The 23,612-nt window shown below is 48.2% G+C and overlaps 1 protein-coding gene across 4 annotated transcripts in view; it reads right to left on the bottom strand.

Annotated features, from left to right (window-relative positions):
- The window catches only part of WASHC4 (WASH complex subunit 4), a 1,230,387-nt gene that overhangs the window by 1,052,318 nt on the left and 154,457 nt on the right, over nt 1–23,612 (bottom strand). For 3 of the 4 annotated variants that reach the window (XM_069629940.1, XM_069629941.1, XM_069629942.1), the window contains 4 exons: nt 17,680–17,745; nt 12,670–12,715; nt 10,637–10,704; nt 9,400–9,482 (listed from right to left, as the gene is read on the bottom strand). In XM_069629940.1, coding sequence (XP_069486041.1) covers nt 9,400–9,482; nt 10,637–10,704; nt 12,670–12,715; nt 17,680–17,745 — 263 coding nt within the window. Of the gene's footprint in view, nt 1–9,399; nt 9,483–10,636; nt 10,705–12,669; nt 12,716–17,679; nt 17,746–23,612 lie in introns of those variants that run through there. The other variant, XM_069629943.1, reaches the window with a different exon arrangement.

Below are 23,612 nucleotides of genomic sequence, written 5' to 3'. Positions count from 1 at the left end.
ACCTCCTCTTTTGTTTAGATAATGCACGGCCACTGTGTTGTCCGTCATTATCAGGACATCTTTTCCCTTGACAGATGGCAGGAAAGCTTTCAGCGCTAGTCTGATTGCTCTCAGCTCTAAAAAGGTTGATGTGGAGTTTGTACTCCGATGGAGACCAACGACCGCGGATTGTCAGATTGTTGGCATGAGCTCCCCACACCATGAGTGAGGCGTCCGTCACTACTGTGATCTCCGGCCATGGTTGCCAAAAATGTTCTCCTTTCAGGATATTCTCTGAACAAGTCCACCACAGAAGATCTTGTCCAACCTTGTTCGGAATCTGGAGAAGATCCGTCATTTGACCTGAGAACTGGGACCATTGAGTCTTTAGAGCCCATTGAAGGGATCTCGTCCTCAGACGTGCCTCCGGCACCAGGAAGATGCAGTATGCCATGAGGCAGAGTAACCTTAAGAAGTGGTATGCCCGAAGATTTTGGGCATTTTGGAATTTAGAAACCATCTGAAGAATGTCTTGAGCCCTCCACCTGGGAGGCGAGTTCTTTCCCAGGGATGTGTCTAATACAGCTCCATTTTATTGGAGCTGTTGAGAAGGTTTCATTTGTGACTTCTTGAAATTGAGGGAGACGCCCAGTCTGTGGAGGAAGTGGCAGGTGACTTTCAGATGATCCAGTGCCTGTTCGGCAGAATGTGCTCTAATCAACGAATCGTCTAGGTAGGGGTAGACGTGAATTCCCCCCTCTCCTGAGGTGCGCTGCCACTACTACCATCAGTTTGGTGAAGACCCTTGGGGCGGAGGTCAATCAGAATGGCAGGACTCGAAACTGATAGTGTGAGTCGCCAACTACGAACCTTTTCTGTGCTTGAGATGAATCGGCACATGAAAATAAGCATCCTGGAGGTCAAATTACACCAACCAATCCTGAAGTTGAAGGGCCTGAAGGATCTGAGAAAGGGTAACCATCTTCAACTTGTCCTTCCTGAGGAACTTGTTCAAGTTTCTTAAGTCCAGGATGGGTCTCAGTCCTCTGTTCTTTTTAGGGATCAAAAAATACGGGGAGTACCATCCCTTGTTCCACTCTGTTGCAGGTACTGGTTCTATAGCACCTTTCTCCAGCAGGGTTAGAACTTCCTGCTCTATGAGCAGTTCTGAAAACTTCAAAGGGTGTCTCCTTGGTGGATTGCTTTGAGGTTGTGTTAGAAAAGGAAGGCAGTAACCTTTGGCTATTATTTCGAGAGCCCAACATCTCAAGTAATGTCTCGCCATTCTTGCAGATGCTGTGACAGCCTGCCTCCTACAGGTGTCTTGTGGTGCAAGTCCTCAAAGTGGTTTTGTGACGGTGGCTGAAGCCGCTGATGGCAAAGAGGCTGTAGCTGGTTTTGAACGTTTTGCTTGTCCACTGCGAGTGACCTTTCTCTGGCCATTCCTCTCGCCTTTCCATATGAGTAGTAACGATAGGATCGCCCCTCCAAGATTGACCTGGTGCACGAAAAGGCTGAGGTTGCCTAATAGCAGCTCCCAAAGACTTGGCAGCTGCTTTTGAGGTCCGCAACCTCTCAAGGCTCTCGTCAGCCTTGCTGCCAAAAAGGTGAGACCCGTCAAAGGACATGTTAAGAAGGCGGTTCTGTACGTCTGGTGCGAAACCCGACTTCCGTAACGACGCAAATCTGCGCATTACCGTGCTAGTGCCCATGGACCTGCTCACACTATCTAGAGTGTCCAATCCAGATTCAAGGGATTCCTGCATGACCTCCTTCCCATCTCTAACTATGGCTAGGAATCCTTCCCTTTTGTCCCCTTCTGGTATGTGCTCCACCGCCATTGCAATGCACTCCCACAGAGTGTACGAAAACGTTGCCAAGGCACATGTGGAGTTGGCTGATTTTAACGCCATACTCCCAAGCTGAAAATACCTTCCGTGCCCAGCCATCCACGTGCTCATCATCCCTGTCCGGAGGGATAGAAGGGTACGCCAGTTAGTTAGAAGCTGCGGCTGCCTGTATGACCAAACTCTCGGGAGTGGGATGTTTAGAGGGATGTTTAGATAGATAGCCGGGGTCGCTACTGGCAGGGCGGTATTTTGAAGTGAGGGATTTATTCACTGGCGGAATAGAATCCGGAGTCTCCCAATTTCTGGCCACCCTATTTTGCAAGGCTACGTGAAAGGGTAGTATTGGGTCTTCAGTAGGACCATGATCCACTATGTCAGAACATCTTGGATGAATTGGGCTGGAGTTCTCGCCCATCCTAAATAATCTACCACCTTTGTCATTAGCTGACTGTATGATGGACTGGCATGTTCTCCTGGTTCTGGCCTACCAAAGTCATTTTCAGGAGATGTATCAATGCCACTTTCATTGTGTAGTGATTCAACCAAATCCCTCATCCTGCTTTCTTCTGAAATCAGACATTGAGGGTGCCATATTCCAGCCCAAAGGGTACATTCTCCACATCCGATTTCTCCTGTTCCTCAAAAATTGAGGTCAGGGACTTGAAGAATTCTTTCCTATGAAGAGGTTTGAAAATCTTTTCTGGGAAAGGTGGAGGAGAGTATTAATGGGTCCTGAAGCCATTATAGGTCTTGTAGCCTTCGCTTTCCCCTTTTCTGGCTGACTTGGCCGAACTGGAGCCTTTGGCGCTGAGGGCTTCGGTGTCGACATCGACAAAGGCGTCGACGTAATACCGGTCGTTGACGGCGCAGGCTTCAAGGGCGTCGAGGTGCTCTTCGAAGACTTTCCCTTCGAGGTGTGTTCGGTCTCGGACAGCGCCAGTGACCTCGAGCAGTCGACTCGAGCGCCTTTTCTCGCTCAGCGTCCTAGAAGATTCTCTATCCTTCCTCTTTCGATCACCCGGGCTCGAGGGCGCGCGAGTGTCGGAGTGATGACGCTCCCGGCCGGCTTCCAAAGAAGACACAGACCGAGGCTTCGCTTTCTCGAACACCTCCATCATTTTGACCCTGAATTCTTCCCATTCTTCGGATGATGAATGTTTAGTGGGACATTTCATCCTTTTTGGGGATTCGTCCGAGGATGAGGTGGAGGTGCACCAGTGGCGTTGTTTCTTTGATTTTTTTGTCGAAGATGACGAGCGGTGGGAATCGCTTCGGTACCCGGACCGATGCCTTTCACGTCGAGAAGACTTCTCCTCACGGGACCTCGACTCGACGCTAGAGGCTTTACGGTTGGATTTACGACCTACCTGTAGTTTTCCCCGCCTCTCTCGCAAGGCCTTCCCGGTCATCGCCTGACACTTCATACAGGCCTCCATGTCGTGGCCTTCTCCGAGGCACCACAAACACTTTTGTTGCCGATCTGTGATGGACATTTTTGAACCGCATGATTTGCACTTCTTGAAACCCGATCTCGGGGTCATGGTCGGCGTCGATGACGAGGACATATTCGTTATATTTATTTATTCTCACAGAACCCGAGGCGCGCTGAATCTCCGAAGCAACGTATACTGCCGAAAAACTGAGGCCACCGGGCGCTGCACGTGCTACTTATACACCCGATGATGTCACCCTCGACGGAGGCCTTCGAGGGACCATCGACTCGACGACATCGACGCACGGCGCCCTCTGCCAAAATGTTTTGCCGAAGCAGCTAAAGCTGGATGGAATACATCTAAGATGAGGAATACGTTGGAGGACACAATCCACTCGAAATTATCTTTTCAGCCCCAGCGGTTAAGATAAGAGTTGAATTTGAATTGGTGACTGGGTCTGGTTTGTTTAGAGGAGGTTTCTTGCAATATAGCTTCTTGTGTTTCTAAAGCAATCTTATGTAGTGTGATTTCTTTGACATACATTTTTTCTTGGAGCAAGGTTATTTATTTTATTGCAGAGGTCGTTTTGGATGTCTGTACACCAAGATTTGTTTTTGATGCGAGTCCCTGGGAGTGACCGGGGTTTCCAATTCCCTTAGGATAGAGAAGATTTCTCTGGTGCTTGAGCTGGCTTGTTTTATTCTAACATTAAAGGTGTCTTTTTTGTTTGAATGATTTCCTTTTTATCATTAACAGCCAGGGAGGTGAGAAGGAGTTTGTTCTGAACCGTCAGGTTGTTTTTCCATCTGATCTCAGCAAGTCTTTTTTCAATGCGCAGAGCTTTTAGGCTGGAAGTAAACCACAAGTTTAGGTGAGATATGATTTTCTCTTTGCTGAGTTTAAGTGGTGCAATGGTATCAATAGCTGAGTTAATGGTGTTATTGTACAGGTCAACCAGATCTGTAGGATTGGAGGGTAGGTTCACAGAGTTGGTGATAAATTGGGGCAGGAGGTTGGAGACTGTGATGTTTTTCCTATTCCTAGTTAGGGTAGGTGGGGCCATGGGTCTAGCAGAGTTGGTTTGAATACTGTCTTGATGGTGAATGAGATCAGGCTGTGATATGCCCACACGCATGGTTCAGTATTTGTTATGGACGACAGGCAGTTGATGTCTGCGATCCAATCCAAGGTGCGACCTTTTATGTGTAGGTCCGCTGTTGAAAGGGGCATTTGACTGTAAAATCAGGACAGCCAGACCTCCTGTGGGAGCAGGAGCTATTCAGGCACTCTGACAGATAAAGGATGGGACACACACTGGAGCCTAGTTGGGGATACCTACTGGTTCCCGTCAAAGGCAAAACACACAGACCTTCCCCTCCCAGAATGGTAGAAGGGCTAACGCAGAACAAACACGCTAGTAATGGCAAAAAAAGAAGGGAGGCCCCTATTGTGCACTACCTAGATATGGACATAGCAGGCAATATAAACACACCTCCACTCCCACCAGCCATAACTAGGGGATTATAATAAGTCACAGGTGCAAGGAGGAGGGGGAATACTAGGTATCCCTTTGGCACTCCACTGAAGGTGGTGTGTGCTAATCTCTCAGACTATAGAGCTTTGGGAGAGATACGAAGGGCCTGATTCACAGAATGTTTTCCCATGGGACTGCACCATTATAAAACGCTTCTGTGAATCAAGCCCTAAGCATCTCTATATCCTTCCTTAAGAACTAGTTACTTGAGGATACAGAAAAAAAAACTTAAATGGGGACCTTAAGGATCCCCAGCAACACTGCCCTAAAGGGGCTGTGCGCCGCAGCAGTAAAACACAGAGATGCCTTTCAGAGATATGGAACAGATAGACTCCATAGTGCAGGTAGAGTAGAAACAATAGAGTTCCAAAAGACAGAGCTCACAAGAATGAATGAGTGGAAAAAGGCTCCACTCATTGAAGATTGAAAGAAAAAGTTCCAGAAGTCCATTAAAAGTGCTGGGGGTCTCACTATGAGAGGGAATGAAGCACACAAATCATAAATCTCCCCAACAACACCCACTACTGGAAGTTGTACTTAGAGTATAGATAGAAGTGATCCTGGACCGAACCCTCTCATATTCACCAGTCAGTTTCATCACTATCTGGGTATCATCTGCGTAGTTGGTGTAACCCACGCCGATGCTATCCAGAAGATCGAAGAAAGGACTATAGAGATTAAAGAGTGTGGGATAAAAGCAAGCACCCTGCGGGACACCGCAAGTAAGGAGTTTGGCAAGTGACTTAAAGCCACCGGATGCTACACTGGCAGAGCGGGGTCCCAAAAAGGAGGCCAGCCATCCCACGGGGCTACTGGAACAGTTAGCAATGGTCCCAAACCTCAGAGAAAGGTCAACAAGGTCAAACACTGCAGAGAGGTCGAGGAGCATCAACATAGCAACCTGACAAGAGTCAACAACAAGGCACAGGTTGGCCTTAAGGTCCAACAGAGCAGCCTCAGAGCCATGAGGTGGTCTAAAGCCAGATTGCAGAGCCCAAGAGCCAGGTTTCCTCAATATGTTTCTGAAGCTGCAGGTAAGCAACCCTGTCCAGAATCTTCAACAAGAAAGTAGCCATGGTGATAGGATGGTAGTTCTCTACCGCAGCTGAATCAATCAGAAACCTTCCAGATAACAGGGGAAATCCAGACATTTTAGATGCCGGTTCTGTAGAGGTGTCAAAAGATGAATTAACTATTTAGTGACAAAAGGGGCTAGACAGTCAAAAGATTCTTTAATTTAAGATGGTGGACAGAGATCAGGGCAGGAAGATGGCTTCAGATTGCAGATGATATTAGAGAGTTAAAAACAGGGATAGTGCAATTAAAAGTTTCAGTGCACTCAAGTTCCTTGGAATGGACATTGGTCAAGGTGGCATGACCAGGGTGTAGGAGAGTGATCTTATCCCGATGGACATTACGTTTTGTTACCAAAGCCCTGTTGAATATCGGAGCACCATTGACCACTTCATGTGATGGGAGGAAAAGGGTCCCCTTTCGCTTCAAATTCCTTAAGAATGGTGACAAGTTCTTTTTGGGAGGAGTTGGCTGGTTCAATGCGTTCTTGATAGTTGCATTTAGCAGCCAAGATGGACAGTTTATACTTGGAGGCGGCTCTATGCTAAGCTGCCAGAGAGTCTGTTGAAGGAACAGAACTGCTCTTTTTGTCTTTTATGTTATGTTACTTGGCATTTACATGTTCGAAGGTGAGGAAACTTATCAGGGAGCCAGGATTTACCAAGGGTTTCAATCTTCACGGTTTTAGTAGAAAGAGGTGCAAGAGAGTTGACAATGGCTGCAATAGTCTCAATGTATTGATCAGGGAGAGTCACAACATTGTCGGAGGGGGTAAGATTGGCCAGTAAAGGCGGAGCTTGTTCACGGAATGCTGCAGGGGTGATCTTATGCAGGTTTGCCAGGAAGGTTCACGGTGTAGGATATAAAGCAGCGGTCAGACCAAGGACAAGTTGAGATTTCAAGACCATCAATTTCCAAGCGATGAGAGAGCACCCAGTCCAAGGTGTGACCGTCCTTATGGGTGGGGCTCATAGCAAACTGTTTCAGACCAATAGCCTCAAGGGAGTGGTGGAGACCATGGGCAACATGGTCGTTGGGGCGATAGGCCCAATAGTTAAAAGGCACACAGGTCCATGTCAGGTCATGGTTGTGGGAGGGCGATAAATATTTTAACAAGTAGTAGCGTTATGATCAATGGAGATTGAGAAAAGTATGTTGGCATACGACAATCTCAGAAGAGGTTGATACTGGGCAGAACAGTACTGTAGCCTAAACCAGTGAAGGGCAGAACGGTACTGTAGCCTAAGCCAGTGAAGGGCAGAACAGTACCGTAGCCTAAGCCAGTGCAGGGCAGAACAGTACCGTAGCCTAACCACAGCTGGGCAGAACAGTACTGTAGCCTAAGCCATTGAAGGGTATAACAGTACCGTAGGCTACAGTACTGCAGCCTAAGCAAGTGAAGGCCAGAACAGTACCGTAGGCTAGCCAGTTAAGGCCAGAACAGTACCGGAGCCTAAGCCATTGAAGGGCAGAACAGTACCGTAGCCTAAGCCAGTGAAGGGCAGAAAATTACTGTAGCCTAAGCCAGTGAAGGGCAGAACAGTACCGTAGCCTAAGCCAGAGCTGGGCAGAACAGTACCGTAGCCTAAGCCAGTGAAGGGCAGAACAGTACCGTAGCCTAAGCCATTGAAGGGCAGAACAGCACCATAGCCTAAGCCATTGAAGGGCAGAACAGCACCATAGCCTAAGCCAGTGAAAGGCAGAACAGTACCATAGCCTAAGCCATTGAAGGGCAGAACAGTACCGTAGGCTACAGTACTGTAGCATAAGCCAGTGAAGGGCAGAACAGTACCGTAGCCTAAGCCAGTGAAGGGGAGAACAGAACTGTAGCCTAAGCCAGTGAAGGGCAGAACAGAACTGTAGCCTAAGCCAGTGAAGGGCAGAACAGAACTGTAGCCTAAGCCAGTGAAGGGCAGAACAGAACTGTAGCCTAAGCCAGTGAAGGGCAGAACAGTACCGTAGCCTAAGCCAGTGAAGGGCAGAACAGTACCGTAGCCTAAGCCAGTGAAGGGCAGAACAGTACCGTAGCCTAAGCCAGTGAAGGGCAGAACAGTACCGTAGCCTAAGCCATTGAAGGGCAGAACAGCACCATAGCCTAAGCCAGTGAAAGGCAGAACAGTACCATAGCCTAAGCCATTGAAGGGCAGAACAGTACCGTAGGCTACAGTACTGTAGCATAAGCCAGTGAAGGGCAGAACAGTACCGTAGCCTAAGCCAGTGAAGGGGAGAACAGAACTGTAGCCTAAGCCAGTGAAGGGGAGAACAGAACTGTAGCCTAAGCCAGTGAAGGGGAGAACAGAACTGTAGCCTAAGCCAGTGAAGGGGAGAACAGAACTGTAGCCTAAGCCAGTGAAGGGGAGAACAGAACTGTAGCCTAAGCCAGTGAAGGGCAGAACAGTACCGTAGCCTAAGCCAGTGAAGGGCAGAACAGTACCGTAGCCTAAGCCAGAGCTGGGCAGAACAGTACCGTAGCCTAAGCCAGAGCTGGGCAGAACAGTACCGTAGCCTAAGCCAGAGCTGGGCAGAACAGTACCGTAGCCTAAGCCAGTGAAGGGCAGAACAGTACCGTAGCCTAAGCCATTGAAAGGCAGAACAGAACTGTAGCCTAAGCCAGTGAAGGGCAGAACAGCATTGTAGCCTAAGCCAGTGAAGGGGAGAACAGTACCATAGCCTAAGCCAGTGAAGGGGAGAACAGTACCGTAGCCTAAGCCAGTGAAGGGCAGAACAGAACTGTAGCCTAAGCCAGTGAAGGGCAGAACAGCATTGTAGCCTAAGCCAGTGAAGGGCAGAACAGCACTGTAGCCTACGCCAGTGAAGGGCAGAACAGTACTGTAGCCTAAATAGTGAAGGGCAGAACAGAACTGTAGCCTAAGCCAGTGAAGGGCAGAACAGTACTGTAGCCTAAGCCAGTGAAGGGCAGAAGAGCACTGTAGCCTAAGCCAGTGAAGGGCAGAAGAGCACTGTAGCCTAAGCCAGTGAAGGGCAGAACAGTACTGTAGCCTAAATAGTGAAGGGCAGAACAGAACTGTAGCCTAAGCCAGTGAAGGGCAGAACAGCACTGTAGCCTAAGCCAGTGAAGGGCAGAACAGCACTGTAGCCTAAGCCAGTGAAGGGCAGATCTCTGATTCCTTTACGTCACCCAATGTAATGCTCAAGAATTCTACTGAAATTACAGAGCCAGTATGAAAAGATTTTAAAAAAAAGAATGCAGATATATCCTGTTTAAATCAAATTAGAGTTAAAACAAAGCACAAACCACAATACAACCTAACCTTTTCCACCACACGATCTTGATATTGGGGCAGAACTCCCTCAACCCTCACAACTCATCCCCTACCCCCTCAACCCACCCAAAAATCTGTACGTCAACCTCCACTTACAGGCTCAAATGACTTGTGCCCCACAACTCCCCCACTCACCCCTGGGATCACCACCCTAACCCACCACCTTCCTCCTGCCTGCAGCTCTGTGAGAGGGCAAGACTCTAGTAGAAAGTGCTTGATAAGAAAAGGAATGCCAAGCTTCTTACCGGTCGCTGGTGTACAGGGCAGCCAACTGATGCACCACGTTCATCACCACCTCGTAGCATCGAGTCACGAAGCAAGACAACTCCTATGATGACAAACCCTACATCATTAGTTAGCAAACACTGGAAGAAGATATTTCAGACCAATACACCTGCAGCAAAACATGAGTGCATTCCCTCCAGTGCTCAGAATATATGCCTTGGCAGCCACGCGGCAAAACAGAAGTAATGGAGGCAGCCAACAATTCCATGTATGATGCTCTCATACGGGGCATCGCCCGATCCCTAAATGATACCATGTACATCCAACGAGGTCTTTGCAAGAGCAACAGGTAGCAAGCACATCCCATACCACATTGATACTTCGTCCATTTGAAAATGGAAGAATCCCTTTCAGATCTCACTTCACAATGGGACAATTCCAATGGTGCCCTCCCACCACCCAATCAAAGAGCCAGTTTCATATAGAAGCACATGGCTAGGTCTCTAACTAATGCGGTAGATTGATAACATCTGCCTGCATGCTTTAATGTGCCGCAATATTTAAATATACTTTCGTCAATCGTGCTTGGTGAATGGAACCCATGCCTAACCCACATTCAAATCCAATTCGAGCAACTAGGAGCTACGGCATAGGCTTTCTGACCACCTCCAAATGTTGCTATACTTTCAAAAAATAACTAGAATAGCATTACTTTTCATGTTGCACATCTGAATTCCTCTCACTTCTAAGTGCTGTAATAGGAGTCATTAGCCAATTTAAATGGATGTAGCTAATACAACAAACTCTTAAAAATAATGGCTAAAGTGTACATCTTAGCTACTGAAGGAGAACTGGGCTTCTCTAAAGCCAAGAAAGCATGTAGGGCAGCACGTGTTGGACAGGGAGGCTTCTGGTGTCGAGTTCTTCAGCTTTAAATAATCTGGAAACAATCGCTTTGATGCACATCCCATATGCACTGCACTAAGAATTAGGGTGGTATAGGACACCATTGGCACAGATTAGAATTTCAAGTGGATGGGATCAATACTGCCTCCATCCAGTTAATGATCTACACTGCCAGAGCGGCAGCTCTCAGTCATGAAGTCAGGCCAAAGGCAAAGTTAATGGCAAGGTTTACTGCAAAGACAGACTTGTGAAAAGGACCGGGTGCCACTAAAAAGCAGTAGAAAAATTACTTATTTCTCAGCACATTGGACTACATATTTTATTTTTTTAAAAAGACAACATCCATGTTACCTGTAAGAAGGAAACGAACCTTCCCATCTGTATTTGAGAATCACCTTCCACCAGACTGGATTCGGTAGCTTGAAAAAGACAAAAAGAACACTGCGTGATGCCTCCATTAAATGAAGACCACATGAACGGGACATTGACAAATGCTGAATCACTTGCCCTGCACGCTGGCCACATCACTTCACATGACAAATGAATTATAAAAAGGGAAAGTAAATATACAGCTGCAATTCTGTGGTTTTAACAGCTGCCAGGATGGCTTCTCAGTTTGAGTTCAGAAGGGAGGAGGGCAACTCAAAGGATGGCAGTGTGGAAGAGAGCGAACCACAGCTAGGCAACAGGAGACCGCAAGCTGCCATGGCACACCTTGCGTAGGTGGGGCTGAGGAGTAAGGGGCAACTCTCAGGATGGCAGCAGGGAAGAGAGCGTCCCACAGATAGGCAACAGGGGCCCGCAAGCTTCCATGGTACACATAGTGTAGGTGCAGCTTAGGAGTAAGGGGCAACTCTAAGGATGGCAGTAGGGAAGAGAGCGACCCACACTTAGGCAACAGGGACCCGCAAGCTTCCAGAGCAGCTCCCCACTGCCTCAGTGGGACAGTCCTTATGCTCCGACACAGCCTGAACTTCAAGATGAGCACATGCAAGCTGGCAAAGCTTGCAAGGCCACAGATCACAGTTCCCCTGTATAAGTGCCAGTGGCGAAAATGAGGTGCCGTGGGCAAGCAGGACAAAAGTAGGCCCGCTGGACACGGTGCTGGAGCCGAGGAAAGAAACTTCTGTAGCTAGAGTACGATGCAAGTGTGTACAGCTTCAGAGTTCTGTTAAGCAGTGGGGTCATCATGAAACCTAAAGAGTTTCTTGGTTTTCTTCCTGCCTCTTCCGAGTTCGATCCAGGAAGGAATGACCAGCAAGCCTTCTCTGGGAGCAGAGAACTCTTGAAGCTTTCAACCATGCTCTGTCCATAGAAGAAGGGAGCACAGAGCCCCTTCCCAGTGCTCTTCAGAAATCTGGCACCCGCAGCCACCAATCCACCACTGGAATCAGCTTGCAAGTTGCTGTTGATCGCTTCCTCAACATTTCCTTGGAGTTCTTCCCAGGCTTTGGAAATCATGACTATACCAAATTATGAAGCAGACTCTTAGGTTATATGGAAAAAGAGAGAGCGAAGTGTAAACTCGGTCCCCAGCCAAGAGTTGGGTGGATGTGCAAAAGCTGGTTCTTGCCACATTGAAACTGTGCAGGTTATTTGCTGTACAAATATTCAAGATGTGGATTCTGCTAGACAACCACAAAGTGTCTGCCCAGATGCGGCCTTGGCGCCCTAGGACTCCACCTTTCCGAGGCAGGCAAATGCCACAACCATGTATGTCATCATACATTTCCCGTTGGAGAAGGAAACAACGTTTAGCTAAAAAAACAGGAGCCCTCTCTAGGACTGTCTTTTCCTCCAGTAAGCTGGATCGCAGTACTACAAGTTTCTAACCAAATGATCACAGACAGCCAAGTGTGCAAGGAGAGTCCTATAGGGGACAGAGCGTCCTGATGGGACAACAATCCTAACGAGCACTGGGGTCTCAAAGATGTGGGTGGCCTTGCAAGGTTTTAGGGCTCAGTGGGGGAAATGGTTTGTTAAACCAGTGAGGCAAAAGCAAAAAGGTTCAGGGCTTGTCGACAGAGGTAGAGTCTTGGACTGTTGCCCTCATGATAACCAAGCTGAAAAGAAAACTCGGGTGCACCGTGTGGCAGATATTTAATGTTTTATCCGCCCTAATTCAACAGCTGTAGTCATCACATCCATGCTTGAGAAACACCAATGCAGCAGTCATGGAAGACATACACATCTGAAACGCTCAATACCAATTGTGTATAGATCTGCGTATTATCAAAATACCATTAGAGTGTCTGCGGAAGTGTGTGCAGAGGAAGGCTTGTGACTGTTCCCTTCTTTCATATATAAAAAAACACTGTGCCAACAATGTGCCAATAAAACGTCAAGGAAACAGGAAGGAATTGGGAAGGTATGACACCACTTACCTCCTTCTCCATAAAAAAGGAGGCCACTGTAGAACTTTGTCTCACCCTGCCAAAACAAGAAGCTAGTATTAGTTATGAAAAGACAAATTAGTGATAATTATTTTACATAGTGCAGTATGCCGAATTCTTCCCACTTCTATGAGCTGTAATAATACCAACTGTAGTTCTATGTGAAACTCCCTCCTGCCCCTCCACGACCTCCCCCACGGAACATTTCATCATAAGAGCGGCTTCCAGTACACAGATATGAGACTGTCTAACGTGGCTCGCCTCACCACATCACTAGTAAGCATTCAGTTACAATTGGAACCAACAAGTCTCTGGACACTAAATGACTGTTTCCTAAACAAGGTAAAGAAAGGCTATTTCTAAGAAACAACCAGAATTCTGCAACCATGCGGTCCCCAAATCATCTAAAACACTAGCCTTTCTAGAATCAGAGGAGACTGAATCTGAACTAATATTCAAAGAAATACTGCAAACTATTGTTAAGTGGCAGTCGGAAGAAAGCGTGCATTTTAAAACGGAACGGATAGAAAGATCTGATCAAACGTTGTATCTGGTTTCCTAGAGTTACAAAAGATTGATAGACAAAAGTTATGTAACATTTCTAAAACACGCCAAATGAGCATGCAAGACTAAATTAAGTATTTAAATTGTGCAGCTGAAATCAGCAAGCTGTGCACACATCATAGGAAACCTAATATTACCAGTGAAGAACCCAAGCCGCTAACATTACCCTCCACAAAAAAAGCTAAATTCAAGGCAGAGCAGAACATGCATGGAGGTGACCCAACTAACAATCACTCCCTGGGAGGTGCAGCAGGCCATCCATTGGTGAGCGTACACCAAGAGCACAACTGCACGAAGGCCTCCTAAATCCTGGAATCATCGCCTTCCCTCCAGGACATGGCCTTAACAGTCGAGGGAGAACACCACGTGCCCGTCTAGTAGGAAACACTGAACCATTAACTAGGAGACATGTGGACAGGTTCTCAGAGGATCACCAAAGATGGTACCTGAACAACGATGAGCTCCTAAATAAAGCTAGACTGGAACCTCAGACAGGTCGGTGAACCCTCTGGACAGTGGGCAGAAGGTTCGCCCATGCAGAATGGCTCAACCCCCAGGACCCAGGACCAGTGGAGGGTCACGGGTATATTTCTCTTGCACACAAGACCACGGGTTTACTCCAAACAAGTAAGGAACTGGTATTTATTTACGAAAATGAAAAGTGCTTTGCAAAGAAGCACAACAAAAAAGGCACCCAGCCATCAGGTGCAGTCCTACTGCAGGGTCCTTTACACAGGCATAGTATGTATGTATGTATGTATGTATGCATGCATACATGGGATATAAAGCACAAACCCAGCTGGTAAGCAACAGAACACTGTACAAAGGGGATTCACCTAGGGGGCACAAGTGGGGTGTGGGGAGCAGAAGTGGAGCACAAGAATGCATTGGCGAGATGTTCTCTGAAGAGTAGGGGCTTCGGGTCCTTCCTGAAGAAAATGGGGGGTGGGAGGTGGCAGTATCAGCTGCCTGGGTAACTTGTTCCAGAGATGGGCAGCGTAGAGAGAAAGGGCTGCTTTCCTGTTTTTCCATCTTTTGCAGTTCTGCATTTCCCGTTGGCTATGTGGAATCTGGCGGTGTGCCGGCCTCTGGAGATGGCGAGTTTCTCTGGCCAGATAAAGTGGTGATTTGGTAGTCACTGCTCTGTAGGTGATGTGTGCTTGAAGGGGTGGTCAGTGCAGCTCCTTGAGGATCGGGGAGATTTGGTAATCACTGCTCCGCTCTGTAGGCGATGTGTGCTTGAAGGGGTGGTCAGTGCAGCTCCTTGAGGATCGGGGTGATTTGGTAGTCTCTGCTCTGTAGGTGATGGGTGCTTGTAGGGGTGGTCAGTGCAGGTTCTTGAGGATCAGGGATATTTGGTCGAATTTTCCTGTGATGAGGGAAGCCAGAGGATAAAAGCTACCCCTCTCTCACCATGGCAAAACGAAGAAGATATGCCACTGGAATCACTGCAATCACAGCTATTAGTGATGGTTGGCGGCACTGTGTCAACAAAGGGGGTGGGGCTTACGGGAAATTCTTAAAGCCTTCGTCCAGTGTAACCACGGCCCCAGGAAAACAGACAGCTAGTAATTGGTCCGTAGGGTTAGGTGAGCAATGGAGAGGGAAGGGTGAGGCAGAAATAAGGGGAGAGAATAAGGGAGCAGAGTGGAGAGGAGAAGGCCAAGAGACGAGGCGGAGGAAAGACGACAGAGCAAAGCACAACAGAAATAGTGGTGGAGATTGTTACAGGTGACGTGTTGAATTATGAAAGAGAGCAGTCCCTGTGTGAACGAATGGTGGAAGATGATGAGCGGGAATTGGAGAATGAGTAAAGTGTATAGGAGACTGAAAGAGGTGAAGGTAAGTGGGAGGAGGAGGGAGTAGGAGAGAATGGAAAGGAGGGGGAAGAGAAAGAGCAGTGTGAGATTGTGTGACCACCAAAAGGACAGGATGAGTGTGTATAGAGGAGACAAGAGCGCACAGGCTTGGTGAGTGAGATGAAGGATCGGGTAAGGAACATCAGGGACGGGCATAGAGGGAGTAGATAAGGAGACAGGGGGCACAGGATAGGTGAGCGATGAAGGATCAGGTAAGGAACATCAGAGACGGGCATAGAGGGAGTAGATAAGGAGACAGAGGGCACAGGATAGGTGAGAGATGAAGGATCAGGGATGGGCATAGAGGGAGTAGATAAGGAGACAGGGGGCACAGGATAGGTGAGAGATGAACGATCAGGTAAGGAACATCAGGGACGGGCATAGAGGGAGTAGATAAGGAGACAGAGGGCACAGGATAGGTGAGAGATGAAGGATCAGGTAAGGAACATCAGGGACAGGCATAGAGGGAGTAGATAAGGAGACAGAGGGGACAGGATAGGTGAGAGAGATGAAGGATCAGGTAAGGAACATCAGGGACAGGCATAGAGGGAGTAGATAAGGAGACAGAGGGGACAGGATAGGTGAGAGATGAACGATCAGGTAAGGAACATCAGGGACGGGCATAGAGGGAGTAGATAAGGAGACAGAGGGGACAGGATAGGTGAGAGAGATGAAGGATCAGGTAAGGAACATCAGGGACAGGCATAGAGGGAGTAGATAAGGAGACAGAGGGGACAGGATAGGTGAGAGATGAAGGATCAGGAAAGGAACAGAGATGGGCAAACAAGTGCATAGAGGAACCAATCGCCAGGAACTGGATGGTTGAAATGCATAAAAGCCATAATGAAGAAGTAAACATCCCGGGGATCCTTAGGATATGTTCCCTCCCTAGAGATCGAGAAGGCTTTAGGCAATCACTAGTCAGAATATAGATAGTAGAGGTTACCCATCTCTAGTTTCCAGGTTCCCTCCCTAGAGATCGAGAAGGCTTGAGGCCATCAATAGTCAGAATATAGATAGTACAGGTTACCCATCTCTAGTTACCAGGTTCCCTCCCTAGAGATCGAGAAGGCTTGAGGCCATCACTAGTCAGAATATAGATAGTAGAGGTTACCCATCTCTAGTTACCACGTTCCCTCCCTAGAGATCGAGAAGGCTTGAGGCCATCACTAGTCAGAATATAGATGGAGGTTACCCATCTCTAGTTACCACGTTCCCTCCCTAGAGATCGAGAAGGCTTGAGGCCCTCACTAGTCAGAATATAGATAGTACAGGTTACCCATCTCTAGTTACCACGTTCTCTCCCTAGAGATCGAGAAGGATTGAGGCCATCACTAGTCAGAATATAGATAGTACAGGTTACCCATCTCTAGTTACCACGTTCTCTCCCTAGAGATCGAGAAGGATTGAGGCCATCACTAGTCAGACTATATATAGTACAGGTTACCCATCTCTAGTTACCACGTTCCCTCCCTAGAGATCGAGAAGGCTTGAGGCCCTCACTAGTCAGAATATAGATAGTAGAGGTTACCCATCTCTAGTTACCAACCCAGAGAACAAGGACACCTACGAGACCACATGGGGACGCCCATTAGAGTGTCCCATCTTATTCACCTAATAAAAACCTTGCACCATCTTCTGAATTCAAGCGTGTCTTCAGGCCATCTGTGACAGCACCCAGTGCGCCCCCCAGGATAGCCCCCGACACAGGGACACAGTAAGAGGTACTGCCTGAGAAAGGCTCACAGAGCACCCTCAATTATCAGGACAACAGGTCTACAAAAAAAACAATTTTGCAAGCTCAAGAGCAGAGTTATTAAAGGGTGATGCGCAAATGCTGACAGAGCCGTTCCTGAATTGGCCAGGAAGCAGCAAAGTCAAAAATGGAGATTCCAAAGAAGCCACAGGAGACAGGCCAAGAATGCTTTGCTCCCAGGCTCTGAAGACAGACAACAAGCTTCAAAATCTGAACAGGACATAAACTGCATCTCTTGAGCTCAGTCGAAAAAAGTAAAAACAGGGACCAGGATCTAAGCCGGGATCAAAAGGACTTTACACAGCAGAGGACAGAGCAAAAACAGAAGTAACCAGTTGACAAAATCCAGTAACAGGCTGCACAGGAAAAGGACTGCAGTGCAAAATGAGAGTGTTCCAATTATATGAATGTTCTTTTGGCTATCTAAGCCATCTTCAGGTTTTGTGGTGGACTGTACCATTAGACAGGACTTGGAACCATACTGCAGTGTACAGTGGGCAAACTGGGACAAAAGAAATAAAAAAGGCACAGTAAAAGATCTTAAGCTTGGCAGAGGACTAGCAAAGAGAAAGCAGCCTCCTGGTCACCCCAAGCCATGGAACACTGGGGTGGGCGAGCAGCCAGGCAGGGGGACACACATGCATGTTGCTTGCATCAAGCAGGCTATAAAGAAATCAGCTATGGCTCGTGCTATTCTGCAGGAGCTCCGACAAATAAGAACCCACACCGTTGCTACAATGGGGTATGTAAAGAAAAGGAAAATCAACCAACCAAGGTGGCCATGGAGGAGATGCTCAAAATAAGAACAACAACAAGCTTTACCTCATATTTCAGCTTCTTGATTTCGCAACATAGTGCAGCATACACTGTGATAACCTTGTTCAGAACCTAAACTCAATGAAAATAAAAAGGAAATTAGTAAGCACAGGAAAATTGACCTTGAAGCAAAAACCAAACTATTAGCAAATTGTAGCCCCCGTAGACTTTTCCCCTGGCACGGGTGAACAAGTATTAAGGAAACACTCTGAGCCAGGGACGGACCTCACTGGCACCACCCCACCATCCCAGAGCAGCTGCTCTGGTGGGGTGCTGGGCAACCTGCAAATGAAATGGTCAGTAACTCGGGAGATGGGCAACAATGCTGAGCTCCAGATGTAAATAAGGCACAGTACACTGGGGAGGAGTGTTGGTGTCCTACTGGGCTTTTATATAAAACGGATTAACCTACTAAACATCTTCAAAACCATCAAATACACTCATGCTCCACTTGCTGCTCCACTCTGTGGTCAGGACTTGCGTACATCCGGGTAAGGGACACCCATGACATAAGTACCCCTCTGAATGTTAACCTTTAGCAGGTTTCTCATCTCTCCCACTGAACATTACTTCCTAAGAGTCTCCATCTCCTACTTTCCCCACATATCAATCTAATTAACACGGGTTGCATTAATAAAGTCCCACTCAGTCCATAACAGTCATTGAACTAAAACTAATCGTACAGTACTTTGTTCCAGCGGTGCCATGCTTGCTGTGGAGCCTGCTCAGCAGCACAGAAATGTAGCACATGATAGAGGATGCATATTTGGGAGGTTTAACGACAGCCCTCAGAAGTAATAGGATGTCCACCAAATGTAACTTAAGGCAGAATTCCTATTTTTGGGATTCTAGGGCCCCTCGACTTTCATTTTTCCATACTTTTCTTTTTTTGGGAGCTCTAATCTACATGTTGACTTCCAATGGCACTTCAGTATCTTCCTCATAATGCATAGTTTCCCCTCCGACCTTACTGAGCTCGCATGCTAGCATCTCATTGGCCTGGTTCCCCTTCACGTAATAGTTCCCCCTCCAACCTTACTGAGCTTGCATGCTAGCATCTCATTGGCTTGGTTCCCCTTCACCTAATAGTTCCCCCTCCGACCTTGCTTAGCTTGCATGTTAGCATCTCATTGGCCTGGTTCCCCTTCGCCTAATAGAATTATTATTATAGTTCCCCCTCTGACCTTACTTAGCTTGCATGCTAGCTTCTCATTAGCCTGGTTCCCCTTCGCATAATAGTTCCCCTTCCGACCTTACTTAGCTTGCATGCTAGCATGTTATTGGCCTGGTTCCCCTTCGCCTAATAGAATTATTATTATAGTTCCCCCTCCGACTTTACTTAGCTTGCATGCTAGCATCTCATTGGCCTGGTTCCCCTTCGCCTAACAGAATTATTATTATAGTTCCCCCTCCGACCTTACTTAGCGTGCATGCTAGCATCTCATTGGCCTGGTTCCCCTTCGCATAATAGTTCTCCCTCCGACCTTACTGAGCTTGCATGCTAGCATCTCATTGGCTTGGTTCCCCTTCACCTAATAGTTCCCCCTCCGACCTTGCTTAGCTTGCATGTTAGCATCTCATTGGCCTGGTTCCCCTTCGCCTAATAGAATTATTATTATAGTTCCCCCTCCGACCTTACTGAGCTTGCATGCTAGCATCTCTTTGGCCTGGTTCCCCTTCACCTAATAGTTCCCCCTCCGACCTTACTGAGCTTGCATGCTAGCATCTCATTGGCTTGGTTCCCCTTCACCTAATAGTTCCCCCTCCGACCTTACTGAGCTTGCATGCTAGCATCTCATTGGCCTGGTTCCCCTTCGCCTAATAGAATTATTATTATAGTTCCCCCTCCGACCTTAATTAGTGTGCATGCTAGCATCTCATTGGCCTGGTTCCCCTTCGCATAATAGTTCGCCCTCCGACCTTACTGAGCTTGCATGCTAGCATCTCATTGGCTTGGTTCCCCTTCACCTAATAGTTCCCCCTCCGACCTTGCTTAGCTTGCATGTTAGCATCTCATTGGCCTGGTTCCCCTTCGCCTAATAGAATTATTATTATAGTTCCCCCTCCTACCTTACTGAGCTTGCATGCTAGCATCTCTTTGGCCTGGTTCCCCTTCACCTAATAGTTCCCCCTCCGACCTTACTGAGCTTGCATGCTAGCATCTCATTGGCCTGGTTCCCCTTCGCCTAATAGAATGGCCTAGTCTGGAGGATCATTGGAGTCGTTCCAGGCGAGGTAGACCTCTGGTTTAGATCTGGCGATCTTCACATTATTAAGGGATTTCAAAGTGACATACAGTTGGTCTGTTTTTCTTAGCGGTTTTGTTTTGTTTACATAGTACAAAACTTCCCTCCTTACATTCAGTGGATGTAGGTTTTTCTCAGCTGAGTCTGAAGGGATCTGAAAGAAAGCAGGTAGTTCAATAGATTGTTTAACATGGAACTTGGATATGAGTTCAAGTGAAAACCTAGGGTGTGTTCGAAGTACCACTTCGACTTTGTGGATAACAAAGAAAGGGTCTTGCACTGACAAAGCTTGTAGCTCATTAACCCTTCTTATTGAGGGGATGGCTACCAGAAGAACAAGTTACTCTCTTACCTGGTAACGTCCTTTCGATGGGCTGGTCCGACGACGTATTCCATATCTATGACAGTAATCACCACAGCTGTGCTGCTTTGGAAAATCTTCAGCATCTGCGTCCTGCGTTGATGACGTCGATACGCCTCCCTCGAGGACCTCCTCTGACGGCACTGGATGTTATAAGTAGGACGCACGACGCCCGTAGCCTCAGTTGTAGTTTTTTCCCAGAACGTGTGCCACCAGTCTTCTGCCAGTCTGACACACAAAGCCTTGTGGAAACGTAAGCTGCAATTGCATAAGAAATTCTGTAGCGGGGAAGGTAGGGAGGGAGCGATATGGAATACGTCGTCGGACCATCCCATCGAAAGAACGTTACCAGGTAAGAGAGTAACTTGTTCTTCGAGGGGATTGGGTCCTCCGACGTATTCCATATCTATGACAGACTCCCAAAGCAGTACCAATGCAAGGAGGTGGGAAAAGAATTTAGAAAACAGAAATTTAGCATGCCCAATCCAATTGCGGAGTAAAGGACCGCCTTGCCAAAGGCCAGATCCTGCCCCCGGATGGAATCGAAGGAATAGTGACCTACAAAAGTATTTACCGAAGCCCAGGTGGCTGCATCACAGATGTTTCGAATAGGAACAGCCCTCTGCAGGGCAGTAGAGGCAGCCATACCCCTGGTAGAATGGGCCCGTAAGCCGACCGGTGGGTCCTTACCCGCCAGGCGGCAACACTCAGATAGCCAAAATAATCCAGCGAGACAAAGTCTGTTTCGTCACAGCCTGTCCCAAACGCTTTCCAGCGTAACCAATGAAGAGCTGATCGTCCACTCTGACCCGGGACATGCGTGAAATATAAAAGCTTAACGCTCTCCTAGGATCAAGCCTATGAAGCCTCTCCTCTTCCTTACCAGGATGTGGAGGAGGATAAAATGTCGGAAGAACAACCTTCTGGCCTAAATGAAATTCCGACACCACCTTCGGAAGAAAAGAAGGACGAACTCGAAGAACAACCCTGTCCTTATGAAACACAGTGAAGGGTGGCTTAACTGAAAGTGCCTGTAACTCACTCACTCAGCGAGCGGAAGTGACCGCAACTAAAAATACAGTTTTCAGAGTTAACAGTCTCAAAGGGCATGAAAGCAAAGGCTCAAACGGAGCACCCATCAGAAACTTGAGAACAAGGTTCAAATCCCAACCGGGCACCTGGAAAGGTGACGGAGGCAACACATTAGTGAGCCCTTTCAGAAACTGAGAAATTAAAGGAATCTTAAAATAGGAACACTCTTGAGACGCGTGCTTAAATATGGACAGCACTGCCAGGTAACCTTTAATGGTACCCACTTGAAGGCCCCTGTGGGCCAAAGAAAGCAAAAAAGACAGAACCATGGGACTGTCACATGCAAAAGGATCCACATTCTTAACCCTGCACCAGTCGCAGAACTTTCTCCAACGGCAACGGTACAGGGACTTTGTTGCGGGCCTTCTGGCCGAAAGCAACACCTCCATCACGTCTTCAGGGAGGTCCCAATCCTTATACGTCAACCTTTCAGAAACCAAGAGTGAAGGTTGAGGGACCTGACCTCTGGATGGAGAATCTGACCCCCCACTCCCGTGAGAGCAGATAGTCTCGGTAGGGAACACGACGTGGAGGGCAGATGGACAAGTCGAGAAGGTCCGGGTACCATGTCCTCCAGGCCCACGCCAGAGCAATGAGGATCATCCGGGAACCGAACCTCCGTAACCTCCGCAGTACTTGCGGGATGACAGGGACTGGAGGAAACGCGTACAGCAGTGGGAATGACCACTCCACCACGAACGCATCTCCGAAGGCTCCATTTGGAGGAAATTCCTGCGAGCAGAACCTCTCGCACTTCCGGTTGACATTGGAGGCGAAGAGATCCACACGAGGGGTCCCCCAAAGGGCGAAGATCTCCAAGAGTATCTCCTGAGCCAACTCCCACTCGTGAGAGATCGCGCTCTGCCTGCTCAGAGCGTCCGCCGTCTCGGTTTAGTCTCCTGCCAGATGAACTGACGAGATCAAAACTTCCTGCTGGATTGTCCAGAACCAGAGCTGGATTTCCCAGAACCAGAGCTGGATTGCCTCTCTGCACAGAGGAAGTGACCCTGCACCCCTTTTTTGTTGAGGTAGTGCATATCCACCATGTTGTCCGTCAGGATCAGGACATTCTTTCCTCACACAGTCGGCAGAAAAGCCTTCAGGGTTAGCCTGACGGCCCTCAGCTCCAACAGATTGATATGGAGTCTGGACTCCGACGGAGACCAATGACCACTGACTGTCAACTCGTTGGCATGAGCTCCCCATCCCGTGAGGGAGGCGTCCGTCATGATAGTCACCTCCGGCCAGGGCAGCCAAAATGGAGCCCCCCTCATCAGATTGCCTTTGTCGGCCCACCACAGAAGGTCCCAGGCGACCGAAGACGGCAACTGAACAGGGTCCGACATCCTGCCGGAGGACTGAGACCACTGGAGCTTGAGTGCCCATTGCAAAGATCTCATCCGCAACCTGGCCTCTGGCACCAGAAGAATGCAGGATGCCATGAGGCCCAGCAGTCTCAAGAACGTGAACGCTGGGAGAGTCTGAGCAAGTTGAAACTTGTGCACCATCTGCCGAATGTGATGAGCCCTCACCTTGGGAGGAACACACTGCCCCAGGGACGTATCGAGCACTGCTCCGATGTACTGGAGCCTCTGAGTTGGTGTGAAATGGACGTCTTTAAGTTGAGGGAGAAGCCCAGCTTGTGGAGGGAGTGGCAGGTGACTGACAGATGATCCAGGACTTGCTCGGGAGAGCGTGCCCTGATCAACCAATCGTCCAGGTAGGGGTAGACGTGAATTCCCCCTTTCCTGAGGTGCGCTGCCACCACTACCATGAGCTGGGTGAAGACCCTCGGGCGGAGGTCAATCCGAACGGCAGGACCGAAACTGAAAGTGCGAGTCGCCAACTGTACTTGTACTTTGGATGGATCGGCACATGAAAAAAAAGCGTCCTTGAGGTCGAGAGACACCAACCAGTCCTGAAGTTGAAGGGCCTGGAGGACTTGAGACAGTGACCATCTTGAACTTCCTGAGAGGTTTGTTCAAACCGCTCAAGTCCATGATGGGTCTCAATCCCCCGTCTTTCTTGGAAATAAAAAAATAAGGGGAATACCATCCTTTGTTACTCTCCGATACAGGCACCAGTTCTATGGTGCCTTTCTCCAGTAGGGATTGAATTTCCTGCGCAAGAAGCGGATCCGGACTCTTCAAAGAGATTCCCCGGTGGATTGTCTTGAGGACTCTGCCGGAAAGGAAGACAGTAGCCGTGGGTTATGATCTCCAGAACCCACACATCTGAAG

Source organism: Ambystoma mexicanum, chromosome 12 (assembly GCF_040938575.1).
Source record: "Ambystoma mexicanum isolate Mex_15411 chromosome 12, UKY_AmexF1_1, whole genome shotgun sequence".
In the NCBI taxonomy this organism is placed as follows: Eukaryota; Metazoa; Chordata; class Amphibia; order Caudata; family Ambystomatidae; genus Ambystoma; species Ambystoma mexicanum.
Note: the sequence above shows the minus strand (reverse complement) of the source record. Positions and strands in the feature narration are given on the sequence as shown.